General features: G+C 36.5%; 1 protein-coding gene across 1 annotated transcript; it reads right to left on the bottom strand.

Moving 5' to 3' along the window:
• Positions 1 to 249: 249 nt before the first annotated feature.
• Positions 250 to 25,329, bottom strand: mpzl1l (myelin protein zero-like 1 like). The gene is made up of 6 exons (XM_042499448.2): positions 25,172 to 25,329; positions 20,518 to 20,699; positions 15,044 to 15,254; positions 11,894 to 12,023; positions 8,521 to 8,626; positions 250 to 6,731 (listed from the first exon to the last, which is right to left on the bottom strand). The coding sequence occupies exons 1-6, from the start codon at positions 25,242 to 25,244 to the stop codon at positions 6,636 to 6,638; spliced, it is 798 nt and encodes a 265-aa protein (XP_042355382.1). The 5' UTR covers positions 25,245 to 25,329; the 3' UTR covers positions 250 to 6,635.
• Between the last annotated feature and the right edge of the window lie 1,345 nt (positions 25,330 to 26,674).

Raw genomic sequence — 26,674 nt, forward strand, 5'->3', positions numbered from 1 at the left:
TGGATAAACCCGAAATCCCCAAACCTGAGACTAAAGTTTTAAAACACACTTACCTGTGCAGACTGGAACAAGTTAACAGTAGAAGAGAATTACCAAGTGTTTACACGTTTAAGAGACAATGCAGACTATAAACTGAACACGCACATCTTCAGTTTACCATTAATTATGATTTAATAGCTTAAAACTTGTGAATTAAACAGAAAGTTCTCAGTTTGGTGAGAGTGTAAAAATCAAAACAAGACACACATATAGTTGGCCAGGAATAAGTTTTATATAAAATTTGAACAGTGGATACAGAGGCGATATTATGTGTATAAAAAAATACATACAATAAAAGGAAAATAAATGAATCTTATCTTTTTTTACTATTTTGAGCAGATGTTCAAGTTAGCTGATGAAATGTAAAAGGCACTAAATGTACAACATTCCAGTTTTAAAGACGTTAAACAGAGGCCAAGGTCATTCCGAGATGAACGTAAAATAAAAACAAAAATCACAGGGAATTTGTTGTCTTTGATTTGCAAGACATAGTGCAGATTTTACAACATAACATACCAAACAATTCTCAAATAACACACAACTATTTACCATCGAAAAAACACTAAGCACGCACTTGTAAGACTCGTCGTGAGCGGAGTGAACAGTGCGGCCTGCGTCCACTCAACTTTAAGACACCAACGCACCAAACGCTGCGAGCTTGGTCAGATCGGAAATCTTTCATAATTTATAGTTTACATCACAATTTCTACAACAGCACTAAACACTGCAACAAGTCACAATTAGGAGCAAAGCGACCAGCAGTAAAGGTTTGTCGGTATCATACAGGTTGTTTTGGATTTGGTGAATACACAGAAAGTACATGCTAACTGGTAAAAGAAACAAACAAACAGAAAACAGAAAACACTGAAGATGAAACACACCTGGAAGACTACAGCGCCTGCATTGTGTGGTGTCACACGAGTCCAGTCAAAATGGACAGAATTAAGGTTTTCTTCAGACAGAAGGCAGCTATGAATGTAAATAAGCATTAAACCCCAAAACAAGACCATATAAAAAAAAAAGTTAAAGCTCAACTCTGCCTGAAATAATTACGGATAAGCAACTTATTTCATTTTTGGTTTGAATGCAGAACTGAAAACACCAGGAGAACACAGTCCAGGTTGATTTGGCCTCTTACTCTCAATTATTTCTAATTAATTTAAAGGTTTCCCGCATTGTGGATTAGTTGTTGTAATATTTGGTAGTAAACATTCATGATCAACAAAGGATTAAAGGATGAATCCTAATGACTCGGTGGATTTTGACTTTTTAGCCAAAGTTCCTCTTAAACAAATGACTGAAATCCTGTCGGCCTCAGCTGTTACGTAGCACACTAACATACTAAAATAAACATGAGCATAATATTCTCCAACTTTGATGTGTTTAAAGCAGCTATAATCAATATTTCTTATAATGAAAATGTACAAAATAAAAATGTGGCATTGAAACAAACAGCATTAAAGCTCAACAAATGTGAAATTAAATGAGCATTGTACGGGATTCCCAGACACTGTCATGGACAAAATTTCTTAACTTTTCCATGATTTTTCAAGGACGCATGATGAAAATGTCTTTTTTGGAAAAGCATGCTCTTCACTGTGTCTGTGGCACTTGTCAGCCTTGTTACAACACTTTTCTACACACAAACACAAACGCACACAAGAGTCTTGCTTTCCATATCAAACTCCGCCACACTACGTCACAAACACACGTCAAAAAAAGGGGAAGTCTTGGCCGGTATTAGTCTAACTAATAAACTAAGAAAAGTGGACGTTTTTTCATTTGTGTCAAACAGGAAATACTTCGAGTTAATTTGCTTTACTTTACATCACAAGTCCTTCGACGCAATGGCCAACCTACAGATAATAAATTCAGCCGTTACGTTGCACTACATGGAAGATTACAATAACAATTTCAATTTCACAAACAACAAAACTTTTCCAAATCTTTCAAAATTCCATGACTTTTCCAGGTTTTCCATGATCGTGGGAACCCCGATTATGTGACATTCAGAGCAGTGATAAAGCTGTAAACCAGTATTTGCTCTGCGTGTGTTGTAAACCGAGTTTCTGTGTTTGTTGTTGTAGTAGATGGTCCGGCCGTGTGTGCTGTTAGAGCATGTGAGTCCGGTGTGTGTGTGTCCAATTGGCTAACTAATCGACGCAGACGTGTAATGCCCACTCTCTGGTTCCCCAAAGGTTAACAATATTAGCTGTCAACACTGTTGCCGTTGTTAGCGCTGTTTATTGAGTTAGCACCGTTAGCTGCTAGCAGCCGGCTCAGCCACCTCCATCTTGAGAACCGTTTGCAGACAATCCGGCTCCAGACTCTGAGGCGTTTCCACCAGCAGGTCGTTTCAGTTGGTTCAGTACAGTACGCTTTTTTTTTCTGCATTTCCATTTTGAAAAGCTGCGGATGGTACCTTTAGTACCTTTGGAGCCGTCCCCTTTTCTCGCCACACCTCTGCTTGTGGTACCAAGCACACAGAACCGTAAACTCTAACTATGAAAGGAAAGGCTGTTTTGCAGCCTCCAGCAGCGTCTGAAGAAAGAAAAAAAAAGAGAAAAAAATAGTTGTATTCACTGAGCCGACTGCCTGCAACTTTTAAGGTGGAAAGTTCACTTGTAATGTTACTCAGAGATAACTACGTGAATCCATCAGCACACCTTAAATCTGACCACTCTGTCTGGTTTTATTGTCTCTCTTAGATGATGAACACTTTTAGTGATGAGTGGATCTTCAAGCGTTTAAAAAAAATATATTAATTGCGACAGAATTATGCGAGCTGCATAGACTCAAATCCTGGAGAAAAAAAAACTTTTTTGGTGCGCTCCAGCAGCATTAAACCCCTGCTCTTGCCTGACAAAGACTTAATGCACAAATCCACTATTTACTATTTACTATAAATAGCAAATCAAGAGAGACTCACTACAACCTGCAGTCCCATTGTGTGGACTGTAAACGAGGTGTAAACTTTACTCTATTACCGCTGAACAGGGAAATACAGCGAATGCTGCTGGACGGCGCAGCGAGTGACAACAACCCTGCCCACACGTGAAGAAACTGGCACCTGTTCAAAGGTGTCACTTTTGGGTCCAAAGGAACCATACTGAAAGCCTTGGATGGAAACGCCATCTTAGATATGCTCTAAATGTCACACACAGCTCCTTTAATTTAGCTTTTTTTGTGTATGCTACTGACTAAAGAAAGTTCAATTCAAGCCATTTTGAACTGACAGGCTCAACACTTCCTGCAGGCGCTGTATACAATGGTGTGTTTGCTGACAAATAATTAAGACTTTTAAACAAAAGAGAAACATTAAGCATGCCACCCACTTTCTAGACCTCTACAGCAAACTACTTTCCTTCTCGGGAAAGACATCCACAGCCATACCACACTGGAATGAGTTACAGTAAACAGCACTATATCTTACATGAGCGGGAAATATATACAAATACTGGTCAACATGGAAATTTACTGCATTCGGAATCACAAGCTGAAGCTGAAGGCATTTAGACTGGTTGCGACACAAATATCATTCTCATAGGTAACCACGCCGTTAACAAACAAAATCATAACATAAATTTGGCTTTTTAAATGCTTCAAACAAAATAAAAAATACAATTTTGGAATGCATTTTAAAGCTTAAAAGCATCTGAAAACAGAAATATTACTCGGTGATATTAGATATTTGGCCCATTAGTTTGAAAAAAAGAGCTTTACACGATACATAAATGGAAAACAGGATGGATATTTTCATAATAATGATTGTTATGTTAGTAAATTGCATGCAAACAGTGTATTTAGCATTCGTTTTGTCCAACAAATGAGAGCTCCCAGTTTTCATAGGAGATATTTCACCTCAGCTGAACATTTTGTTCTCAAAATTATTCTAAATTAAGCTGAAATAAAGCCCAGGTAAGCAAATCTTTAAACTTTGTTTTATTTTTCTAAATCACACCGACAAATAGGTGGAAAAACATGAACACAAAAGCTCTACCTGGGTTGCATTGCCTGTTTGTTCTACTTGAAAAGAAAAGAAAAACAGACACTCGGAGCATCCGAGGACACAAAAAGTGCTTAAAGAGCTCGTTCCACTGAGGTGAAAAATCAGACGGGAGGCAGTGTCTTTTAAAGGTACCACAACAACATGCCAGAACTCTACAGAAAACTGAAGCATTCACAGTAAAACAATGTCAGACGTCTTCTTCTGCTTTACAACTATCTGAGAAGTACCAGATTTAGTCTGTAGATGTCATTATTAACTGCATGCAAAGTTACTGAAGGCAAATGTAAAAGCTAACTCTACATTATTCGCCCGACAAAACAAGATCACTATGGAACTGCCCAACGGTGGAGATGAACTGCGGCTGCAGCGGCCTGTTGCACCAGCTGTGTGTGGAGTGACATTTAAGAGTAAAGCTTTTCTTTGACGGAAACAGGATTCGCTGCAAAAGTTAGTTACAACATAGTGTTAAGATAAAACTTAAAATCTGAGGTGGGTGTGACGCTGGAAGGACACTGCAGATTAAGATTTTGGCGCCTGCATTACCCATTATCTATTAAATCAGAGTGCGGCTTCTAAGTAGCTTTGGTCGAACACTGGTGTAGCAGATGATGAGTAATATGTTGCACTGCATCCACTTTTCATAATGTTTGTTGTAATTTGTAGTGTTTGTTGTATGATTTTGTTGTTTTGTTGATTCTTGTTAATTTATTTTTTTTGTATTTATGTTTTTATGCATTTTTATTTTGATATTTTTTGCATTGCATGTTTTTCAACAATAATCTTTTGAGTTGTTTTTTTTTTTTTATTCATTATTATTATTTTACTCTTGGGTAACTTTCAGTCCAGAAGCTGAAAAAAGAAAGACATTTAAAAAAAAAAATGCAAAAAGTGAAAATGAAAATGAAATACTTTTGGAACACTTGGGATTTTTTCCCCCCTGCCAGTGATTCGTTTTATGGCACAAAATTTTATTTTAGATGCCGAAACTTAATGTCACTGTTCTAACTCAGAAAAATCTTGCTAGACAAAAACATGTTGTGAATTTTGGAAAATATTACAGCAACCTTTTTGCGATAAACTTTTGGATTTTTCAACGCTGTGGAGTTACTGGAAAAGTTTTATATCAGATTACTCGGAAACAATAATGCACAGCCACCACTATTCTACAAATAATATAAAACTAATATTAGTGTAGCCTGATCTTTACCTGCAACTGTGCAGAAATACCAGTTTTAAAAAGAATAAATCGACATCCAAAAACAAACAAAACACTTACAAAAAACAACATTATGAGGAAAGCTTTGAACTGTTCGGTACAGCCCAGGTTGTGGATTATGACAGACTTAAAAGAGAATCTGCTGCTATAGAAACAAAACTTTATTTTGAAGTAAAGGAGACTAATTCTGACCTTTCTAAGGCTTTTGCTCGTCCATTTTTTTTCTCTTTAGCAGTATTGCACAAACACAACACTGCCTTTCCCTTTTTAAATCAACACTGTTGGGAACGTAGCCACCTTGTTTGAATCAAAATGATTGGAAATCGATCAGGCTGTCTGTGTTTACGCTGTGTGAGAGCGTATCATTATCTGAATCATGACTGAACCGCACAGTGTGAGCACTGAAATTGTGCGTTTTGGCCGTGACGAAAAGCCGATTCAAACAAAAGATGAGTTAACACAACACACAAAATCAATAAACTGTACAGTGTCCGGCCAGCTTTTGTCATCACTGTTCACTGTACTGTTGTAAAGAAAAACTAATGATGAATATTTCTCTTTCATATTTAAACTGAATGCACATTGTTTCTGATAGATACCTTTTTTATTGACGTGAGTATGTCATGCACAAGTTTGTTTTTATGGTGCATTTACAGGAGCTGGGAATTGTTAATAACAGAAGCTTTTAGAGTAGTAACAGTAATATTAAATAGTAATGACCTCTTTGACTTTTATTATTGTTTTTGTATAGTTTATGACTAACTTAGTAAAAAACACCCAGATTACCAGAGAAGAGATTCATAAATGTTAGTCAAACACACGTGTTGCATCATGTCATCTAGTTCACATGTGATAGGATTATTTTTTAATCTCTCACTTTCCTCCACCGTTATTAATTTCCTGTAATAATGTTTAGACTAGTGTCGACTTATTTTGGATGTATGAGTGGTTTAAGAAGTGGTGGTTTAATGTGAAATGAAGGTTAGTGTTCAGCTGGTGCAACAGCCCGCAGGGCCTTCTGTAGGCACAAAGCTACAAACATTAAAATATAACATCTTAACACGTGGAATGATATCTATGAAGGCATTCATATTTTTACTGAGAACCATTTAAAGGCTGATGGAGTGATGAAGTGTCCATTAAGAGTGTTTCTTTGCTTTTTTTTTGTCTTAACAACAAAAGCACATGTCGACATTATCATATTAACAGCATCATGCTTTCAGAGGACAAAAGATGAAAAAAATAAAATAAAATTTTGCACCAATTTTTGTCCCTGTTGAGATATTCCCACCCTTCCCAAGAGCAGCTGATAGAGAGGTCTGATACTTTACTGTGTTTTTTTTATCAATGCTTTTGGTCCCCAGTTCCTCTTCAGTTTTTACGAATGTCAGCGTAGACCACTGGCTCCATCTTGTGGAATGAGTTTTTGCTGCCTGAGTGATCCAACTGGGCGTATATCACCGGGCCCTGCAACGCAAAAAGAAACGCGAGAAAAGCGGTCAGTAAAAGACACAATGATATCCAGATAAATCAAAGCGAAAGAAAGATAAGAACTTTGTTACATTACGGTTCAAAAGTTTTGAATCTGCTGCCAATCTTGATTAGCTGCAGTCAGATTGTCTGAGAGGAATAATCTGAACGGTCTTTCATACTTTTATGTTGTAGACAGTATTTTTTATAAATACAGACCTATGTTATTTTGTATGTATTTACAATCAGTTGTTTTTTTTCCACTGTGTCCCTTTATGATCATTCTGTGTCACAACGAACGCAGCACAGGCGACCTTTTCATGACTTCTTAATGTTTCAACAGCAGCAGTCTGTTGAGCTGAGTCAGGGTTGATAACTGTGGAACAAATTGTTTGATTATCACAGTCGAGACTTTCTTTTGATCATTGTGTGGTTGGATTGATCAGATTAGAGTGAAAGCAAATTTCCTCCTGCTGCTGTTTCAAAGGTTAGACCCCGCAGTCCGTTTCATCGAAAGTAGGTTGGAAAAAACGACTGACAACACTAAAACTAAATGAATTTTTACTTTCACTGTGTTTGGCACTCTAATGCTCTGTCTGTGCCCAGAGTAAACTTTGCCGCATGTACAAGAGACAGATGCACTGCTCGGACAGTAGAAAAATCTACACGTGGCAGCAGATACGGATGCTGATGCCACCACAAATATATTAATGTATGATGAACCCTGATTAAATGGAAGTTTTAATCATTTTAAGCTTCTTTCAGCAGAGCAAAGCTATTTCAAAAGTAAATAATACATGTGCTGACTGGATTATAATGTTTTTATCCCTGTTAAAATAGACGATATGCTGAGGACCTTTGTTTATTCACTACTTTATTATTTTTAAACTCACACATGTGGTTCAATGTCCATCAAGAGCCTGTAAGTCTCTCTGTATTTTTCCAGCAAAACTTATTAATGGCAAATTATTTACATTATATGTAATGAAAAAAAGTTACTTTCAGAGTTTGACGCTAGTCGTGCAATTAGTGATTAGCCACAAAACCAAAAGGCAAAAACAGATTCTCATGCACACAGCTGATTATATAAAAAGTAGAGAAACGATTAATTGATTAATTAGTTGATCTACAGAAAATAAATGGGAACCAATTCTGACAACTGAATTAATCGTTTTAGTCGCTTTTTGCAGCCCAAGTTATTATCAGCAAGTTATGAGTTTAAATATAGGCTTATGCTAATAACATTAGCATGACCTATTTGTGGGGAAAACGTGTCTAGAATAAGACAATACTCCAATGCACAAGTATAAATGCTCACAAAAGCATAGGCCACTTGGATAGACTACTGCGAAGTATCTGTGTAGAGCTGACGTACAACCATAAATAAGCCTTAATACTTTACAGGAAAGCTAATTCCCAAAATGTTAATCTTTTAAGTCTTGCTCTTAAACTCCACAATTTGTCTAAATTTCTTTCATGTGTCACTGTTTTCCTTATTCCTGATTGTTTAATGTTCTAGTCACATGTTCTCAAATTCTGCTTTTGTGTTGCATTTTTTTTTTGTCAAACAAGACATTAATAAACTTAAATTATTTTTATAGGACTTATATTTAGGACTCTTTTTAGGTTTTTTTTGACTGATCTGAATTAAATCCTGAACAAACCATTGAAAAAGTGGACGGGGATAAAGACCCAGTCCCAATCAGTTTGGATAAATAACATAAATGCAACATTTCCCTGTTAAAATGGTGGCAGCCTGTGGATTTTTCTGTCCCCCAGCTCCTACCTGTAGTGGACCCGAGGGACTGGTACCCCTGGAGCCCTCCAGGCTGGACTCCACCTTCTTTCGTGGTTTGGGAGCCTGAGAGCTCACGCTTTCCAAGGACGTACATCTATTTAAGGGTTACGTGGTGTCGAGCAATCATTGGTGCACAGTCAAATGGAGACACACAAATAATGGGACACAAGACAAAAATAAAACAATGAGAGGTGAGAACATGAGACAGCGAATGCAAACTGTAGCTCCCAGTGGTTCAGCAGAGAGCAGCGACTGGGAGGAGACTGGAGGGGCACTGATTAGGATCTGACTGCTGCTGATGCGTGACTGCGTTTCCAAGAACTCTATTTTGATAAAAACCCTTATGTTAAACACTTTGGTAAAATAAAAAAAGTCTGGAGGACAGTCAATTATTTCCTGGTGTGAACATATTTAAATGTACTGCGGTACATACTGGTTTCCCAGGTTAAATGGGCCCGAAAACTTCTGTTTATTATCATTTGGGTTCTTTTATTTTCATTGTCTGTCCTTCTTGTCTGACAACTAGGCTTGTTTGTTCGCATAATACTAGATTTTTCAGTTTATTTTTATTACTTTTGTTTGGTTTATAAGGTGGACTGGTATATTTATTTAACTCTTTTCTACCTACTTAAAATTTTGTATGTAACAATCTTTTTTGGCTGCTACACACTTTACACACTCAACACAGTATCCATATTATAATTTAAATGTTCACATACTAGTGCTAGCACACTTACATACTCAGCACATTATACATACTTATTTTTTTTAAATATTTACATATTGTGCTTGTTGTTTATTATTACTTCATTTATATTTTTACATGTATATTTTTATATACTTGTGCTTGTACTTAAATGTACTTAGTATAATTCTCTATGCTGGCGTCAGAGCAACGGTAACAAACCACAATTTCCCCCTGGGGATTTTTTTATCATTATCACTAGAGCTGCAAAGATAAGTCGATAAGCAGAAAATGAATTACTCAACTATTTTGATAACTGATTCAGTCATTTTCAAGCAAAAATACAGCTCGTTTTTGGTATTCACATGTGTGCATTTTACAGCTTTTCCTTCTCATGTGAGATAATAAATCTAGAAATCTTTCTGTTTTAAATCTATTTAAAAGGTGTCAACTTCCTTCCTTATAACATTCAAATTTTATTTTTTTTACAATTCATTGAGAAAACAACAACCAGATTAACATCTAACGAAAATATATATATATAAAACTGTGATTTTCCAGCAAGTCCTTCTTAACTGTAACTGTAATCTGAATGAGCTGTAAGTTGATGGAGAGCCAAAATTAAACTTGGCTGTCGTCGTGTTTGTGTGTTCTTTGCAAGCTGGTGCCTGTACTCAGCCAAAGATTGTTTATGAGGATAAAGAAGCATCAGTCTCCATCGTTGGGTTTTAAGCAGTTGGTCAAACAAACAAAAAAAGTTATTTGAAGACTGCACTTTGGCTACTGGGAAATATGTTACTTTTCTCTATTTTATGATATTGTTACAGAACAAACAGAATCAATTAATCAAGAAAATAAGCTGCAGATTAATCAACTATGAAATACTTTTGTTGCAGCTCAACTATTAACAGATTTGCATTTTGATCAATACTTGCATCAGTCCATCCATTCAACTTTTCCATCAGGTTATCAGTGCACCTCTAGTAAAGACAACGTGCAACAGTTTGTACAGTAAGAGAGGCAGCTACAGCCACATGAGCTTTACCATGAGCTGTTTACATTTTGTCATTTAAACATCATGACATCTCGAAAAATTTTGGTTTACCAGAAAAGCTTCTTAAAAAAAAAAAAAGTAAGAAAAGAGAAAAGCTGGTGATGAAGAGACGCACAAAGAAGACAGCGGTTAGTTTGGAGTGTTAGTGACAAAAGATGGTGAACAGTGATCGGACAACATGCTGACAGGCTGACACAACAAGTTAATCAATGACGTTAACACGTGTTGCTGTGAGGTTAATGGTGTTAACAAACAGTGATGGAGGAAAGTGACTGGCACCAGTGAAAACAGAAACCGCCAAACATCGCTGCTCAAACCATCATCAGCCAAACACGAGCCAGAAGCCTTTTTCTTACCTTAAAATACGACTTAAAGTCAATTTCAACATTTATGACATTTCTCACATTTATAGGTCGACACATGGTTCTCTCACTGAGATGAACAGAGCGGTGCGGCTGCAGCATGCGAGGTAGAAAAGGTCAAACTACCTCGAACACACGAAGGAAACTAAGTCTAGCTGTTAATAATTAGTAGCAACATCAGATCATCCGAAAAAAGCCCCAAAACACAGTTTTTTAATAACACAGAGAGGGAACCCTGCTCCCATGCAGAGAGAGTTAGCGAGGGGTTACAGTCTGATGATTAGGGGAAATAACAAATGCCAACATTCAAGAAACCAGTCCAAACACACACAAGAAATCCATCTGAGAAACTTACCTTTACATTTTAACATCCAATACAAAGAAAACTTTTTCATATTTAGTTTCGTCAAATTGTTGAAAATGTACCAAAACATTTAATTCCACAAATTAGACTAGTTAGTGCGTGTTATTTTTTATCCATGTCACACATGTTGTTGGTAATGATCAAGTAGTGCAACTGCAGTTTAAAATATTTTAATTTAACCTTATAAATATCTTAATCTCTTTGGTAGCTGTTAACCCTTTGAAACCTGGATTGATATAAGTTTTCTTGTGCTGTGTTCAGACGCCTTTTCGTTACCACTTAAAACTTTTGACACCCAAGCAAATTGGTTTGATTTCTTCTGAAAACATGGAAATAAAGGCAATGAGCAACTTTTCCTGCAAACTGCAAAAAAACTGGTAAAAGGTGACAAGTAAAATAACATTAATGAGAGGAGAGGGGGTAAATTACTAGAAAATGAACCAAAAAAAGGACAGAAAATGCTCAGAAAACTAATTATTACTATTTATTCATATATATATATTCATTCATTTTTACTTTTTATGTGCTAATTTTCTGGGTCATTGCTTATAAGGTTGCCTGTTTCCCATATTCTTAAAGAAAAGAAGAAAACCGTGCCAATTTGCTCAGGTTTCAAAGGATTAATATAATTCTGGCGTATTGCTATATTTTGTTTTTCTTATCTACAATAAATGCCAACTTTACAGTGGAACAAATATCAAAATAAAAGAACAGACTATAAAAACGTACGTTGACATTCTATATATAACATTTTACATGAACTCCCCGATTTATAAGCAGCATTTACCGTTTAATGAATTGTTCATAACACTATAATGCAAAACATTACAGGTATTTTCTGTATTACAATTAACGTAAAGTATTTGCCAACAGTTATAAAAGGACAGCACACTTACCCTTCATATTCATGGCGGTTGTGAAGCACTCTCATGACAACGCAGGCAGCTACAGCGATGAGCACGAGCAGAAGTAAAGCACCACAAACTGCTCCGACTATGACGGCGGTGTTGCTCTGAGGAAGAGATTCTGGACAAACACAACAGAGACGACACGTGGTTGGTTTTAAAAATAGAAAGTGCACATTTCCAACTGTGTTCGCAACCCTCTGGAGTCTATGTTCACTCTGGTCGATCTGTGCAGACTTTTTTTGTATTTGTTGAGCACCTTTTTTAAATAGAGTTTTTTTTTGGGGGCGCTTTTTACCCTTATTGATAAGACAGCTATAGATACACAGGAAAGGTGGGAGAGAGATGGGGGAGGGGGGATGACATTCGGCAAAAGGCCTGCAAACTCTACCAGGTGAGCTAGAGGCCAGCCTTGTTTAGCACCCTTTAAAGTGTCCTTAAACTTTGGTTGATGCCAAATTACAATTTTTCTGATGCCAAATTGATATTATAAACATTGATATTGAACCAGAATTTCAACGCATCCCAATAAAATACACATAATACGGTCTATAGTCTACATACATGTGAAGTATGTTCACCCCAACTCACTTGAAAATGTATGATTGCCATTGTGCATCACTGGAAATATTAAAAACTCAAACTTTTAAAAATGTCTTTCAAAACATATTTTTGCAGTTTAAATGTTGTAAATAAGACAGTGGGTCTCAGTGGTGATGTATGTGTTATGTTACACAGCCGTCACTGATCTTTTCACTAAATCCGCTGATTGCCAACTAATTTAGCTAAATGTCTTACATTTCTACTCTTTTGTCGTGTTAAACTCAAACGTTTCAAAAGCATCTGCGCATTATGAACATAAGAGAGCATGATACAAATTCAAATTTTTATTTTTAAAAACAATAAGCCATAATTATCTACATTCGTTATTTACATAAGCACTATGAGTGGTCAGAGGCAGGTGTAGATTTTTTTAGTCTCTATGAAAAGACTGGAGCTACTAACATATCAATGAACATTTGAATACATGGAAATTTCCTGCTGCAGTTTACACACAAAAACATCCTGCAAACATTTCATGAATGAGATGTGGTGTGTGAAAGTCCCACATCAGCACGTTCAATTGGTTTTCTCAGCTCGTCTCAGCAGTTGTGTTTCTATTAAACATGAAACATGATCATGTTGAAATCTGGGAGTGTCACCGTTATGTGGCCATCCAGCCGTAACAAAAGACCAGTGTGTTTAGGAAAAATACTTCTGCAATTCTTCCTGGGAACTAAATTAAAAAAAAATTCCTCTGTATTGCTCACCTACATGAATACTAGACAGAGAACTCCCACCTGGAGGGCGGGGCAACAACTGCTGAGCCAAAAGATAACAAGCCATCACATGCACATGTGGGCTTTATGTAACTGCAAAACAAATTACAGGAATGCACCTGTTGGAACAGCGTTTTTTGTCAGGTTGCACCAGATCTCGAACACGAAGCTCCATAAATCTACTGTGAGAACTTCAGCAACAAGAATCAATTGAAGATAAATCCAAGTTTTAACAGGACAACAAAAAAAAACTCAATTCTGACTGACAGGGAGTTGTGGATTATTTTTTAATAGCAGGTGACACAGGTGTTTGTTTGAAGTTATAAATTAATGCAGCCTTTAGATTCGGCTAAAGATGAAGTATCACACCTGTTTACAGAATTGTCTGGGCCCCCAAAAAGATCCAGTGAACGGGCCCCGCAAAATCTGTTAAACCCAAATCAACGCATGTGTGTTGTCTCTCTCTCCTTGTTTACAGCAATAAATTTCTCAGGTCATGAGGCCGGTTGCCCACCTTTTTTTCTTTTCTTTTTTCCGGACAATTGTGTGCCAAAAAATGAAAAAATAATAAAAAATAAAAACAGACTTAAAACATTTTCAAGAAAGGACGTTTTCATTATGAAACAGGCTACATTTTTCTAAAGCAACAATACACAAAATGTTTATTTATGTTGTTTCAATAAGTTAAGGTGAACAGGGGTGTGCCATATCATATCATTCACGATAATATCAACTTAATTTTTTATATGATAAAAAAAAAAAATCTTAAACATGATTACAGCAATAATAGCTACGCCCAAGCTTTAAAATGTTCGGGGAAAACCTTGTTGTTTATTCTGGCATCATCTTGACAAACAAGTTGGTGATATTGTTATGGAAACAAACATGCCTGACACGAGGAGTGTGTAGGTCAGCAAAACAGTCGAGGCCATGTCCATCTATCTTACGGTCAATCAATAACGTAACTATTGCAACAGGCACAGCCACCCTTTTTGGCATTGGACCAGTTTTAATAATTGCACGCAGGAATGGCACAAGAAAACACAGCAGCAAAGCAATGATTATATGATGAGTTGCATGCAGGTAACCGGTTTTACAAGCACACCTCCGACACCACGGCAACCAGGGCACACAGCGCCTTTCCGGTTCGAAGGAAAGTCACTCATGCCGGGTATGCATTGCTCATCATGGCAAAGTTGAGCGTCACAACCCAAAATACCCACTTTTTTTGTCGGGGGTTTTTTAAACTTTCACATTTAACTTTTGGGTTTGGTTTTACACGCCTGATAATCTAGGTTTGAAGACGACTAAAGTGAGATTTAAAGAGTTTAAAGGTAATCCCATATGGCTTAAATCTAGATTTTAAGCTTGGTGCAGCAGTATTTTAAGATAAACCATAACTTAATCAAGGATTTAATCATTGTAGGGGGTGCAAACAACCAGCTATGTTTAAAATGGCTGCTTTCTTATAACTGAAAAGTCACATTCAGGGGAAAAAGGCCCCCTCTTTGCCTGGAAACATGACAGATTTGGCACGGTAAAGCAGAGTGCAGGTTCAGACAGTGTTTTCACACACCATCCAATCAGCGTGAGTGTGCAGAGAGTTATGAGTGGGTAAACACAACAGACAAGTAAAAGGCCAAGGCCGCACGCCCGCTCATACCACAATAAGGAGCAGGTACATTCAAAAAGCATCTTGTGCAATCACAATCTTAAAGCATTCCTGCCTCAAACTGAGGCTTATTCTCGTCTTAGAAATAAATCCTTCACAATAAACATATTCTAATTAACATTCATTGAATCTGAAAAATAAGTTATTTACCTCTCAGAACGACCCTGAGCTCCGTTCGAGCTGGTGTTCCTGTTACGTCTGGCGGGTTCTTCACGTCACAGAAGAAGGTCCCGTTGTCGCTGAACTGAGCCGGACTCAGCTGTATCGAAACATCCCTCTTGTTTATGTCTCCAATAAACTGCACTCTGTCTTTGAACTCATCTTGTCCTGGGAATCCTTTTCCATTGGAAAAGTAGAAAATCTACAAAAAGGGGATGGAAAATCAGTACGTAAAATACTAAGTAAGCTGCAACAATTACTCAATTAATCAACTGACAGAACATTAACTGACAGCTATATTGATAAATAAACCAATTTAAGCTATATAAATGTGAGAATTTGATGCTTTTTTTGTAAATAAACATGTACCGATCCCAGTTCCTCAACCTTTTTAACCTGAACAAATTGGCTTGATGTCTTTCATAAACACGGGAAGATGGCAACGAGCAACTAAAGTAGAAATATCTCAAAAAGTTGTTAGAAATTAGTAAAAAAGCACAACAAAATTACCTGAAAATTAGGGAAAAAATTAATTTATTAATAAAACAAACAAACAAACAAACAAACAAAAAAGGAAATGAATTCGAAAGTTTAAAAAAGGCAAAAAAAAAATGCAAATAAGACTAGGAAAAAAGCTTTAAAATATTACAATAATTATGTAACATAATTTTAAATAGGTAATTATGATATTTTATGTATATTTTTTCCATAGTTTTTCTTCCTTTTTTTCCTAGACATTTTCCTCAGCTTTTAAATTTTTTTTTTTAAATAAATCTACTAATTTCTTGCAGTTTGTGGATTATTTCTTACCAAGTTGCTCATTGCCTTTTCCCCCATGTTTTGAATAGAAATTGCACCAATTTCCCCAGGTTTCATAGGGTTAAATAAGGGTTATGGCATCTGAACACAGCACAAGAAAAGTGATGTGGCTCCATGTTTCAAAGGGTTGATTTTGGATATCTGAAGACACAGACTCTTATTCGATACTTTTATTCTCCTAAATGTTGATTAATTATGTCTCTAACAGACGACAGCTGAGGCCTTCTGCATTTGACTAATTTTTATAAGCTACTTGAACCAAGCACAAAGGTTCTGATAGAAAAGCAATAAATGATCGATAATATTAAATTATAGATATGATACTGTAAAAAGGAAGGTTGAACTGGGAAGACTGAAATTGAAGTGAGGTGATCCACACAGGAGAATTTCTCCGTTGTACAGTGCAGTACAATTTGTTTTTCCAGATTTATTGACTAATGGTTTAGTCTGGAGATGAAGTGACCAAAATTACCCTGGTAATCAGTGTTATCAGGTATTGTTCGAGTGTGCTGAATGTCTCCAAAAAGTATTGACACACACGCTGAAATAAATCCACCATTTTATCATTTTAAGTTTTATATCAGGAACCAAAAATAAAATTAGCAGCACTTTTTGTTTCCATGAAAATAACGACATAATCAACACCTTACGTAAACATGTGAAAACCATATCAAATGTGCATAAACTGTCAGGACAGCCTGCCTTTGAAAAGTTAACTAAAGTGACAAAAACAAGGGACCAGTAGCATCACTGGGTGCCTGCTGCACACCCACTCAGTGAAATAGCAAAACGAACCCACGTTGCATGCTGAGCCTGCGTTTGAATACTGTTGCTAACTTTGATGCTGGACAGTATTTACTGAGTTTTTCATATCTGAAATGGTAACACTAACTGCTGGGAATTATATCACAGTTTGAAACTGGTTAACATTTCATCTCTAGTTTAGTCTATAAACTGTCAAAAAATACAAAAAAGGCTCTTGTAATTTCCCACAGCCCAAATGAATGCATTCATATAGCTTTTTTTTTTAATTGTACAAAATATCTAATCCGAAGTCCAAAGATATTTAATAAGCTTAAGTTTTGAAAAACTCAGCAAAGGCAACTGACTGGATTACTGACTAAAATAATGAGTGCGCTGCCACTGCGCTGATGTTCGTGCCCGTAATGGAGGCGCTGACGTTCATCACAATCAATTATGAGATTGCGGTCAGATTTTACGATCAGCCCGTGGATTTATTATTGGTTTAGCTGTTGAAATCAGCATCTGCTCTCATAAAATCCTGAGGTTGGTTCGTTTTCCTTCCACACCACAAATGATCTGCACCAAGATCCTTTTGGAAGCTTTCACACCAGCCCAAACGAATCTTAACCTGCACAGATTAAGCTGAGTTTGTTTGAACCAAACTAAACATGGTGGGGGAGAAAGCCCCCCTTAGGCTCACTGGCCTGTTAAGATTTGCACAGAACAATTCAAATATTCTCTCAGCAGGTCACAAAATTAGGCCCTGTCTCCCCATTTCCAGATTTCATTTTTTGAAACCTGATATTTGCCTCCTTTGGCTTTCTGTTTTCATGTAAACCAGATTTTCAAATATGCCTTCTAAGGTGCAGATTTTTCAAAACGTAGATAACTGCCTCTCTGTATGGACATGTAAAATAGAGCAAGGGGTGTGTGCAAAGACGATTAACGCCAGCAAGCATAAAAAAAAACATACATCTTTTTTAAAAAATATCCACATGCATGAGGACAGGGCCTTAGAGTCAAAGCAAGCAGGTTCTCGGTTAACAGGCCTACGTCACAGGAGACATTTTGACTTGTCAGAGTAGGAAAATCACAGGTGTTACTAATAACATTAACATGCTCTGTTGAGTTCTGACAGTGTGACAACACACGCAGTACGAGGACCTTGAAACTGATGTCAATACGGCCGACATCTGCACGACACGACAACATACAGCCGTTTATGAGCAAAGACAGTTCTTAATAATAAGATCACATCATGGAAAACATCTATGAACTTTGAGTTATTTCCTGCTTCTTCGTTCCTCGTCTCTAAAACTCAAAACACATTGACATTAACCAGAGCTAATGTCGCAGAAGACGACAAAAAAAATAATCTCTCTCGCAGATACAGCAGAGTCACAGCAACACAGAAAAGCAGGACTCAATAAAAGGATCACCTGAATGCCCGGAGCAAGGAAACGCTACATACGGCAAGTAAATCTAGCAAAAATAATTAAATATGTTGTTTTTTCCGGAGCGGATGACGGACGTATCTAAATACTGAGCCACCTCCCCTCCTTCTCATCTCAGCTGCAAGTTGCACATAACTTCCAAATTCACAATATCATTGTTCTCTTAAACACTTTTTGTTAACAAGCATTCATTCCCAAACTGCTGCACTGTGGCGATAAAATAATTACTTCATAATTGTCGGACAAAAGCTCCTAGAAACTGAAATACCAAGGTGGCATTTTAAGATTTACATACACAGACCATTTTGGGATTTAGGATGACAGCATTTACAAATTGGACCGGCTTCGTGCGGACTTACTCCAAGTTTTGTGTTCATGTGTCTGTTCTGGCATGATTTCTCTGCTATTTCAAACCCTACGTCGATGTCATTATGTTTGCAGGTGATCACAGCAGACAGGCAGGAGGCCCCCGCCCAGCCCGACTGCTCTGTAAACAAAAAGGTATTGTGGACATCGACATGATCTGCACCACAAAGTCTCTCCATTCAATGCAGCAGAATTTGCTTTCCAGGATAAACTGTTTGCATTTTGTTCCAAGTATGACACAATAAAAACGTCCTTAAACGTGATCTGAAGCTCAGTTAAAAGGATAGTTTGCCGACTTGTATACGTGTTTGAAAAAGCTGAATTATTATGTTAGTCTGACTAAAACCGGACTTCTAACACGTGTTAACGTGTTATTCTAACTGAAATAAGACTAAAACGTGTTGAAGTCGAGCTATTCTGCCATGTAAACGCTTGTGTCTGACTCTGATCTGTGTATGCTCCGCGTCACGACGCCATCGACACAATGATCCCGAGAACGAAGTAAAGTTCTTTGAATTGAGCTGAATGAATATCGCAGGTTTAGAAAGTATAAAGGACTCAAACGATGTGATGATGCATGTTTGCTCGTCTCCAGCTGATGGACTATGATGAAAGCTCGCCTCAATTATGTCTGAAACCACACTTTAGCCATTGACTGTAATTTAACTCTTTGAAGCCTGGATCGACGTCACTTTTTATTGTGCTGCTTTCAGACGCCTTTCACAAACATTTAAACCTGCGAACAACAAGGAATTTAGTTTTATTTCTTTTGAAGACATTGGGAAAAGGCAATGAGAAACTTAGTAAGAAATGTTTTTGGGAAATGTAAGAAATCTGCTATTTTTTTCCTACACAAAAAAGGTAAAAAAAAAAAACAAAGGTAGGGAAAAACAATATTTGCAGTTATCATAATTACAGATATAAAATTGGGTTGCAGAATTTTTTAGAGATTTATAAAAAATATTTTTTTAATTAATATCTTTTTAAAATAATAATTCATTTTTTCATTCTTTTAATTTAATTAATTAATTAAATTTTTTTTTTATTTTGATTTCATTTATTTATTTATTACAAATGTTTAGGTAATTTTCGTATACTTAGTTATAATTTTTGACAACTTTGGGTCATTTCTCCTTTCATTGCTTATTGCCTTTTTCCTGTGTTTCTAAAGAAATCCGTTTTCTCAGGTTTTAAAGGGTTAAGCTTGTCTGTTACCTGCCAGACACCATATTATATACACTGTTTGCTGTGGAGAAATGCTCGCATTACATCACCCACCACTGGTAGCATTTATTGGTTTGGTGCTGCACAGTCCATTCCAGTTTAGTTTTAGGTTTTCTACCTCATGAGCAAAAGTGAACGCTGCAGGCCTTTTTCTCCATCACAGAAAGCCCTGATTTATGAAAAGACAATCTTTCCAGCAGTGAAATACTTCTTTAAACATAAACCTCCTGTTTTTGATATATCAAACATCGTACGTGTACTCCTGTTTTCGGGCACTTAAGCGCCTCAGATTAGTTTACACTGATAGAATCACAATCGTGTGAGCAATTAATCATGCTCACTGAAGCTGATGAAGACAGTTTTAGCTCTTGACAGTAAATCTTGATTGTTTGAAGATTACATCTGTGGTAATCACTGGCTTCGTGAGTCATTTTGCCAGTAACAAACCAGTTTACGTGCTTTAAAAAACACTGTGTGGAAATAAATCCCGTAGCTCGTCTTTACAGTGTTTGCAGTAGAGCTTTGTGTTTTTTGTGGAAAACACACCATGAGATTGAATAATGGCGCTCATGCAAGATTTAGATACAAGATAGAAAACAAACAGAGCTTTGGTGGCAAAAGGTGGAAGCAGGAGTAGGAATAAAAAAATAAAATAAACAGTAAAAATAAATGCCTGGCACTGAGATTGAAGGGAAAATTAAACAGCAGCCTGCTGTAAATTGAAACCATGCCATCACAGTGAGCATTTATTCGGAGGGGCAGCTCCTCATGTGTCTGTACAGATAAAACAATCGCAGGAAAACATCCTGGAGCTGTGGGAACTCGTCCCTGCAGCGGACACAACCAATGAGGACTCACCACGTATGGAGCTTTGGAGAACTGATTGTCGGGCTGACTTGACTGAAAACTCCAGGTCACCGAGGTGGAGCTGCTGACCACTTCACTGGACTTAAAGGTGCAACGAAGAGTTCCCGTGGTGCCGTTCTGCATCATCACTTCAGGGTCGGCGTGTATGTCGATTGCCGACGATGGTTTTGTGACTGTCGATAAACACGGGGATGAAAACAGAAATCAATGAATTAGTTGAGCTGCTGAATGCACCATGGGGAAAAACAGTGGGGAATATGTTATAACAGAACACAATAAGCGTAAACACGGCCTCGAAGTATTAGAGGGGATGTGTTGTGTTGTGTTGTTTCAGGACGAGTGAGACAATGAAACACAGTCCAGGAAGTCCAGTTTGAGAAAAAGATAAAAGACTTTAAAGGCTCCACAGAAATCAAAACACTGTCTGTAAAACTCACAGGCTCGAATTTACAACACTAGAAATCACAATAATCACAGGGTAAACAGCAGAAATACTACATCCCTGTTACAGAGTACTTTTTCATCTCTTTCGTGCATTATACGTTTCTTCCTCTGCCCGTGTTTATGTACAGTCCCTTTGCAGCAATAAAAACAGCAAATACTCAAATTTGGAACTAGGACAAAAATAAAACTGTTTAAACTTTTGGCTTAACTCTTGGGCAAATTTAATTGATGTCTTTTAAAGACATGAGAAAAATGGCAATAAGCAACTTAAGAAGAAATGACCCAAAAGTAGATTACCTGAATATTAGCAAAAAAACCCAAAAACTGTGTAAAAAATTATGATAATATTTGATTATACACATACACAAACACAAAAAACAAACATATATTCCATCTCTGCATATATATATCCACCTAAATCCTACACACAGGACTTAATTATCAAAACTGTTGATCAATTGACGGAATAATCAATAAAGATCTGAATCCTCAGCTTACTTGTGGTGTCCAGTAAGTATCAAGGACATTAATAATTCATATGTGTGAATGACTATTATGTGCCCTTGACTAGGTCCCCCCTCAAATGTTTTAATCAATAAAAGCATTAACGTTATTGTATTAGTAATAACTGAGGTTAGAGGTCGCTGTAGCTCAGCAGCTGTGATGCAGAGCAAGTTGCTTTATTATTCTAGAGATTAATAATGTTTAATTTATTGCGTTAATTCCTTCCTGCATCTTTCCTTGCCCTTTCGCTTTCAAACTTTCTCATTGCAAATGTTGTTTTGGTTTTTGTTTGCGCTTTGCCAGCCAGCTGTGTGCCAAATGGATTCATATCACTGTGAAGTGGAAAACACACAGAGGAGGTCAGACCAGATTCAGTTTAATACGGCTTTAGTTTGTTTTTAGACTGGGAGACGTAAATATTTTTGAATTATTTGGATGAAAAACAAAACAATGTGTTATCTTTAACATCCCTTAAATTGTTGTAATATGAAATCTCTTTTTTTGTACACCCAAATTCTCAAAAAAGACACCTGAGAGGCTCTGTGCAATCCTGAAAAATGCAAATAATCTTGACAAGTTTGTCAGAAAAAAAGTACAACACATACTGAGTACAGACGACAGAAAGAAAACTCTTAAAGAAGGCGGTTAATGAATGTTAAGTGGTGACTGCACAGTTTAATGATTAATAACCTGCAAAGCTCTAAATGGGGAAAGTTTGGGTTTTCCTTCAGGTTAAGGCAAGTTAGATTTAAGATCGTTTTTAAATGCAAATAGGAACTGAATTTAAGACCATTTTAACAAAAACCATGAGCTGACATCAACAACCTGAGCTTGGGGACACTTTTGTGGAGATTTGAATTCTTTGTTAATTCATAATTTGTCTTTTGTTAATTAATAGTTTTTCACTTTGCATGTGGGATTTCATAATGCCTGTAAATGCAGGGATGCCTTAATTTCCATCATGCAAGATCTGGAAAAAGCTTCTGAATAAAATACACTGAGCCTCATTTGAATTGCCTTGTGCTGGTTTTAGCCATGACATGTTTTTTGTTTTGTTTTTTTAACTGGGTGTGACAAATTATTTGGAAATTTTATGATGCAAGGTTGGAAAAAAAGGATCATGAAATCCTATCTCTAGTGTCTGAGCATTTTCAAGACTTTTGAAAGACTACTTTAAGACATTTCAATAACAATTATGGCCTTGTTTTTAGAGAACTGAATTCAATTCCTTTTCAGTCTTTTTACGGATCTGCAGGAACTATGTCACAAGTGTAAACGTCTTTGAAAAACCAAGTCACTATCTTGGCAAACTAAGATTGACTATGACTTGCATCTTCGCCTGCAGTAACAGGATCAAAAAGACTTGATGTAAATCAAACCGGAGCACAGATAGTTCCTGTCTTCTGCACTTCACTGGACCAAATTCTGCCTAATGCGCAGTGACAGGGATCCCAGACTCCAGCAGGGAATACTGTGCATTAAAAACAGAAGAAACATTTCTGACACTGGCCAGTCAGCAATCAGTTGGAGATAATTTCACAATATAAAACGGAAGGAAGCATTAAACATGCATTTCCTCCAGTCAGCTGTTAATAGTCTGAGATTCAAAGCCACCAGTGAACTTCTGCAAACTTTAGGTCGTTGCTATCCATTAAGTGATTCGAATGGCTCAATTATATCAGTGTGGCTTTGGAGAAGTGTGTTTATGAAAACTGCTGCTGTTTACAATATCCAATATCCAAGCTGTCCAGTATTAAATAGGAAATGTACTATCAAGAAATGCTTTTTTTTATCTGCTGCATCAACGTATTCCTATTTCATTATGCTGGAAAATGTGTCAAACTTAGGAACGTGTTTTTCTGTGGAGAATTAGTGCAGGCAACAGAAAATATTTGCTCAGTAACATTAGAAAATGTGCATTTTTTTCTGTATTTGTACAGTTATCAATAAAGAAAGGAAGGAAATCCTATTCCATACACAGCCCTCCTACATTACCATATTCTGTATCAATCAGAAACATTGAAAAATGTGTGAGACTTTGGAACGTGTGTTTCTATTATGAATTAGAGTTTTCACCCTTGACAGTGAAGAAAAATAGTCAAATTTGGTGTTTGTGTTAAAAACAGCAATGTGGACTTTGCTCTCAATATTGTTTTGTTATTGAGGAAGTTTTTCATATATAAATACATCTACTTTAACACTAAACTCTGTCTGAACCAATGGAAGAATGGGTTAAAAAACTAAGATAAGTCACTGAAACTTGTTAAAGACAAGAAGCCCTTCATTTGTTTTTATGGCTGGATATGTTTAAATTAATTTGACACAGCTCTGGGTTTTTTGTTTTATTTGTTTTGTTTTTTTAATTATTTTTTTGAATTTTCTTGTTATTTTTATTTTGTTTTTTTCTGGTTTTTATATCTGTTGGATGAAGCTGTGACAGAAACAATTTGATGAATAAGACTAGAAAATGTGTGTTTATTTGTAAATGTCTTGTTAAAGAAATGGGGAAAATCCTTTTATATGCACATCCTTCATACATTACTAGAATATTTATCAGTCTAGAGCTACATTTGCTGTATCTGGGTGATTTTAGGGGTAAAAAATATTAATTATTAATGTTTGAGCTGAGAGTTTGCAGCTGTTTGGACAGCCAGCCATTGGCAATAACTAATTGGTTGTAGCAGCTGTAACACCGCAGTTAAAAGACTCAAGAGGTGGCAAACCATAATTGTGCTGACTGTCCCAATATTTGGAGTAAAATTGAACTCTAAACAAAATGCATACATTTGCGCTACTACTTGCATCATTGATTGCACTGATTATAACCGTACGTATGTGATGGTAGCCTCTGGGTCAGGAAGAGGTTAGCCAACAAGGAAATGAGATGTTATCTTGTTTTTTGGAAGCTAAGCTAGTCAAGGTAAAGACTGCCTACTGAGCTGATGCGTTGGCACTGTGTGTTAATTAAATGCAATAAATGTTAGTTGATGCTATTAACAACGGTAAAATATGCGGCAAATCACTGTAAATGATGTCAGTGGTTCTCTGGTTAGCTTAGTAAACCATTATTCCCCGGACGACACGTAGCTACTGCAGACTCACACCTAACGACACCGTTATTTACAACCTGGTACTTTCATGTGGCTTTGTTTATCGCCCAAAATACCCCATGATAGCTTACACCTTTAAACACTAAATGTAGTATTAGAGGTCGCTCTTCATGTCGGCATACATGAAACACACCTAGAAACCCCTATTTTAGCTAAATATTGCCGTGTTAGCCTCCTAATTTAACGTTACTTTCGCGTTTTGCCCCATTAGAACGTTAACTACAAAGGGCGGTAGCCACCAATCTGTACCAAATCCTATTCACTTTTTAGTCAATTTAACTATTTCTTGACAAATTATCTATAATGTTAAGTCGACGTGTGTACAAAGATGGGTCTAGCAAATACTCCCAAAATAAATGTTTACGGTCGTGTTAAAGCTCCTCTCTAGCTACGAGGGGCTAACAAAGGTATATTTATTAGCAGGACTGTGAGTCGTGGACATGGGTGTTGTTAACTAGGTGTCTCCCGTACATGAGATGCGATACAACATCGCTAGCAGGCTAACCTGATATCCCACCTTAAATAATGACCTCAAAATCAAACATTTACATATTCGACTTCAGCCCAATTTGGGCTACAATACTCACCTAATACAATACATAGCGTAAATCCAGTCAATAAAACACGCTTGCAGACGATATTTGACCATTTTGGCTCCATTATGTTGTAAACAGTCCTACTTCTTCCTCTGGCTTTTTTTCCCCACCCTCTATCGTCCGAGTGCCTTCTTCTTCGTGGGAAGATGCAGCAGCGCGTGCACAGCTCCGAGTGTGACTGCTGCCTCCTACAGGTAGACACGTGCTATGTCGGATTGCAGCTACTACGTGAATAGCCCTGAAGTGTGACATTAACCCTTTGAAAGCTGGATGGACATCACTTTTCTTGTGCTGCATTTGGATGCCTTTTACAAATCTTTAATACCTTGAACCCTGTAAATTTGTTTTATTTCTTTCAAAAACATGCGGAAAAAGGCGAAGAGCAACTTGGCAAGAAGGGTCTCAGAGAAAAATGTCCAGAGAACAATATATTTATAACTATTATAATTGAATGTTTTATATTAATTTACAGAATTCTTAAAATTTATAAGCAGTTTTTCCAGGTCATTTCATTGTTTTTGTTTTTCATTTAAGTTTTTAGTTTTTTAAAAAAAAAAAAAAAAAGCTAGAAAAATGTCTAATAAAAACATCATTATAATGTAGTTTAAATTGTTTAAGAATTTTTAAAAAATGTGTGTGTGTGTGTGTTTGGTTTTTTTTACATGGACCATTTACATGGTTGGTGTATGATAAATATCACCCTGATTCAAAATGTATTATTTAACTCTTCTGAAAAAAATCTATAAAATAAAAATATTGTAAATTTAGAGGTTAAAAAGAGCAAATTTGATCAGTGTTTGAATTTATTTAAATCATCTTTACAAATTCTTTTTATTTTTGTAGGAGATACAAGGCAACATCAATAGTTTGTTCAAAAACTATAACATATATTTTACACTTGAAGAGCTGAGATAGTTTGTTTTAATTAAATCTCAACACAAATTCAGCAGGCAGAACTAAAGATTGTTTAAATCTAATTGTATTTGTCATTCGGCATGCTGCTCATGCCTCTCGTTCTGCTAATGAGTACAATTTCTGTCAACATGTCACCTTTTCTTTTCATTTTTTTTGGACATTCTGAAATATAACAAGTGGATTGGCAGGAACAAGCAACATGATTCAGTCGATATCAGCTTTTAAAAGTCAGTACTGTCATTTCTGAATCACTAACAGCCAACATTCAGCAGCATAAAAGCCTCCAAAAAGTATTTAAGACCTCAGAAGATTTTATTCTGGTTGTTGTGAAACAGCATTTACATCTCTGCTGAAACCCATGCTTATACAGTTATTTAGATTGCAACTCCTGTAGCTGATTAAATGTTAATGAAAATAAAAAGAAAAAAGAAATCTGGAGTGTTTACTTCAAACCGGATGCCATTTAATAAGTGAGCAAATGAGAATATCGGTCTAACCCTCGTACAGATCTTTAATGTAAAACATGATAACAATGCTTTATTTATCACGACATATGGAATGATAAAAGCTGCATCTGAA

Source organism: Plectropomus leopardus, chromosome 15 (genome assembly GCF_026936395.1).
Source record: "Plectropomus leopardus strain MGB_pleo_1.0 chromosome 15, ASM2693639v1, whole genome shotgun sequence".
NCBI lineage: Eukaryota > Metazoa > Chordata > Actinopteri > Perciformes > Serranidae > Plectropomus > Plectropomus leopardus.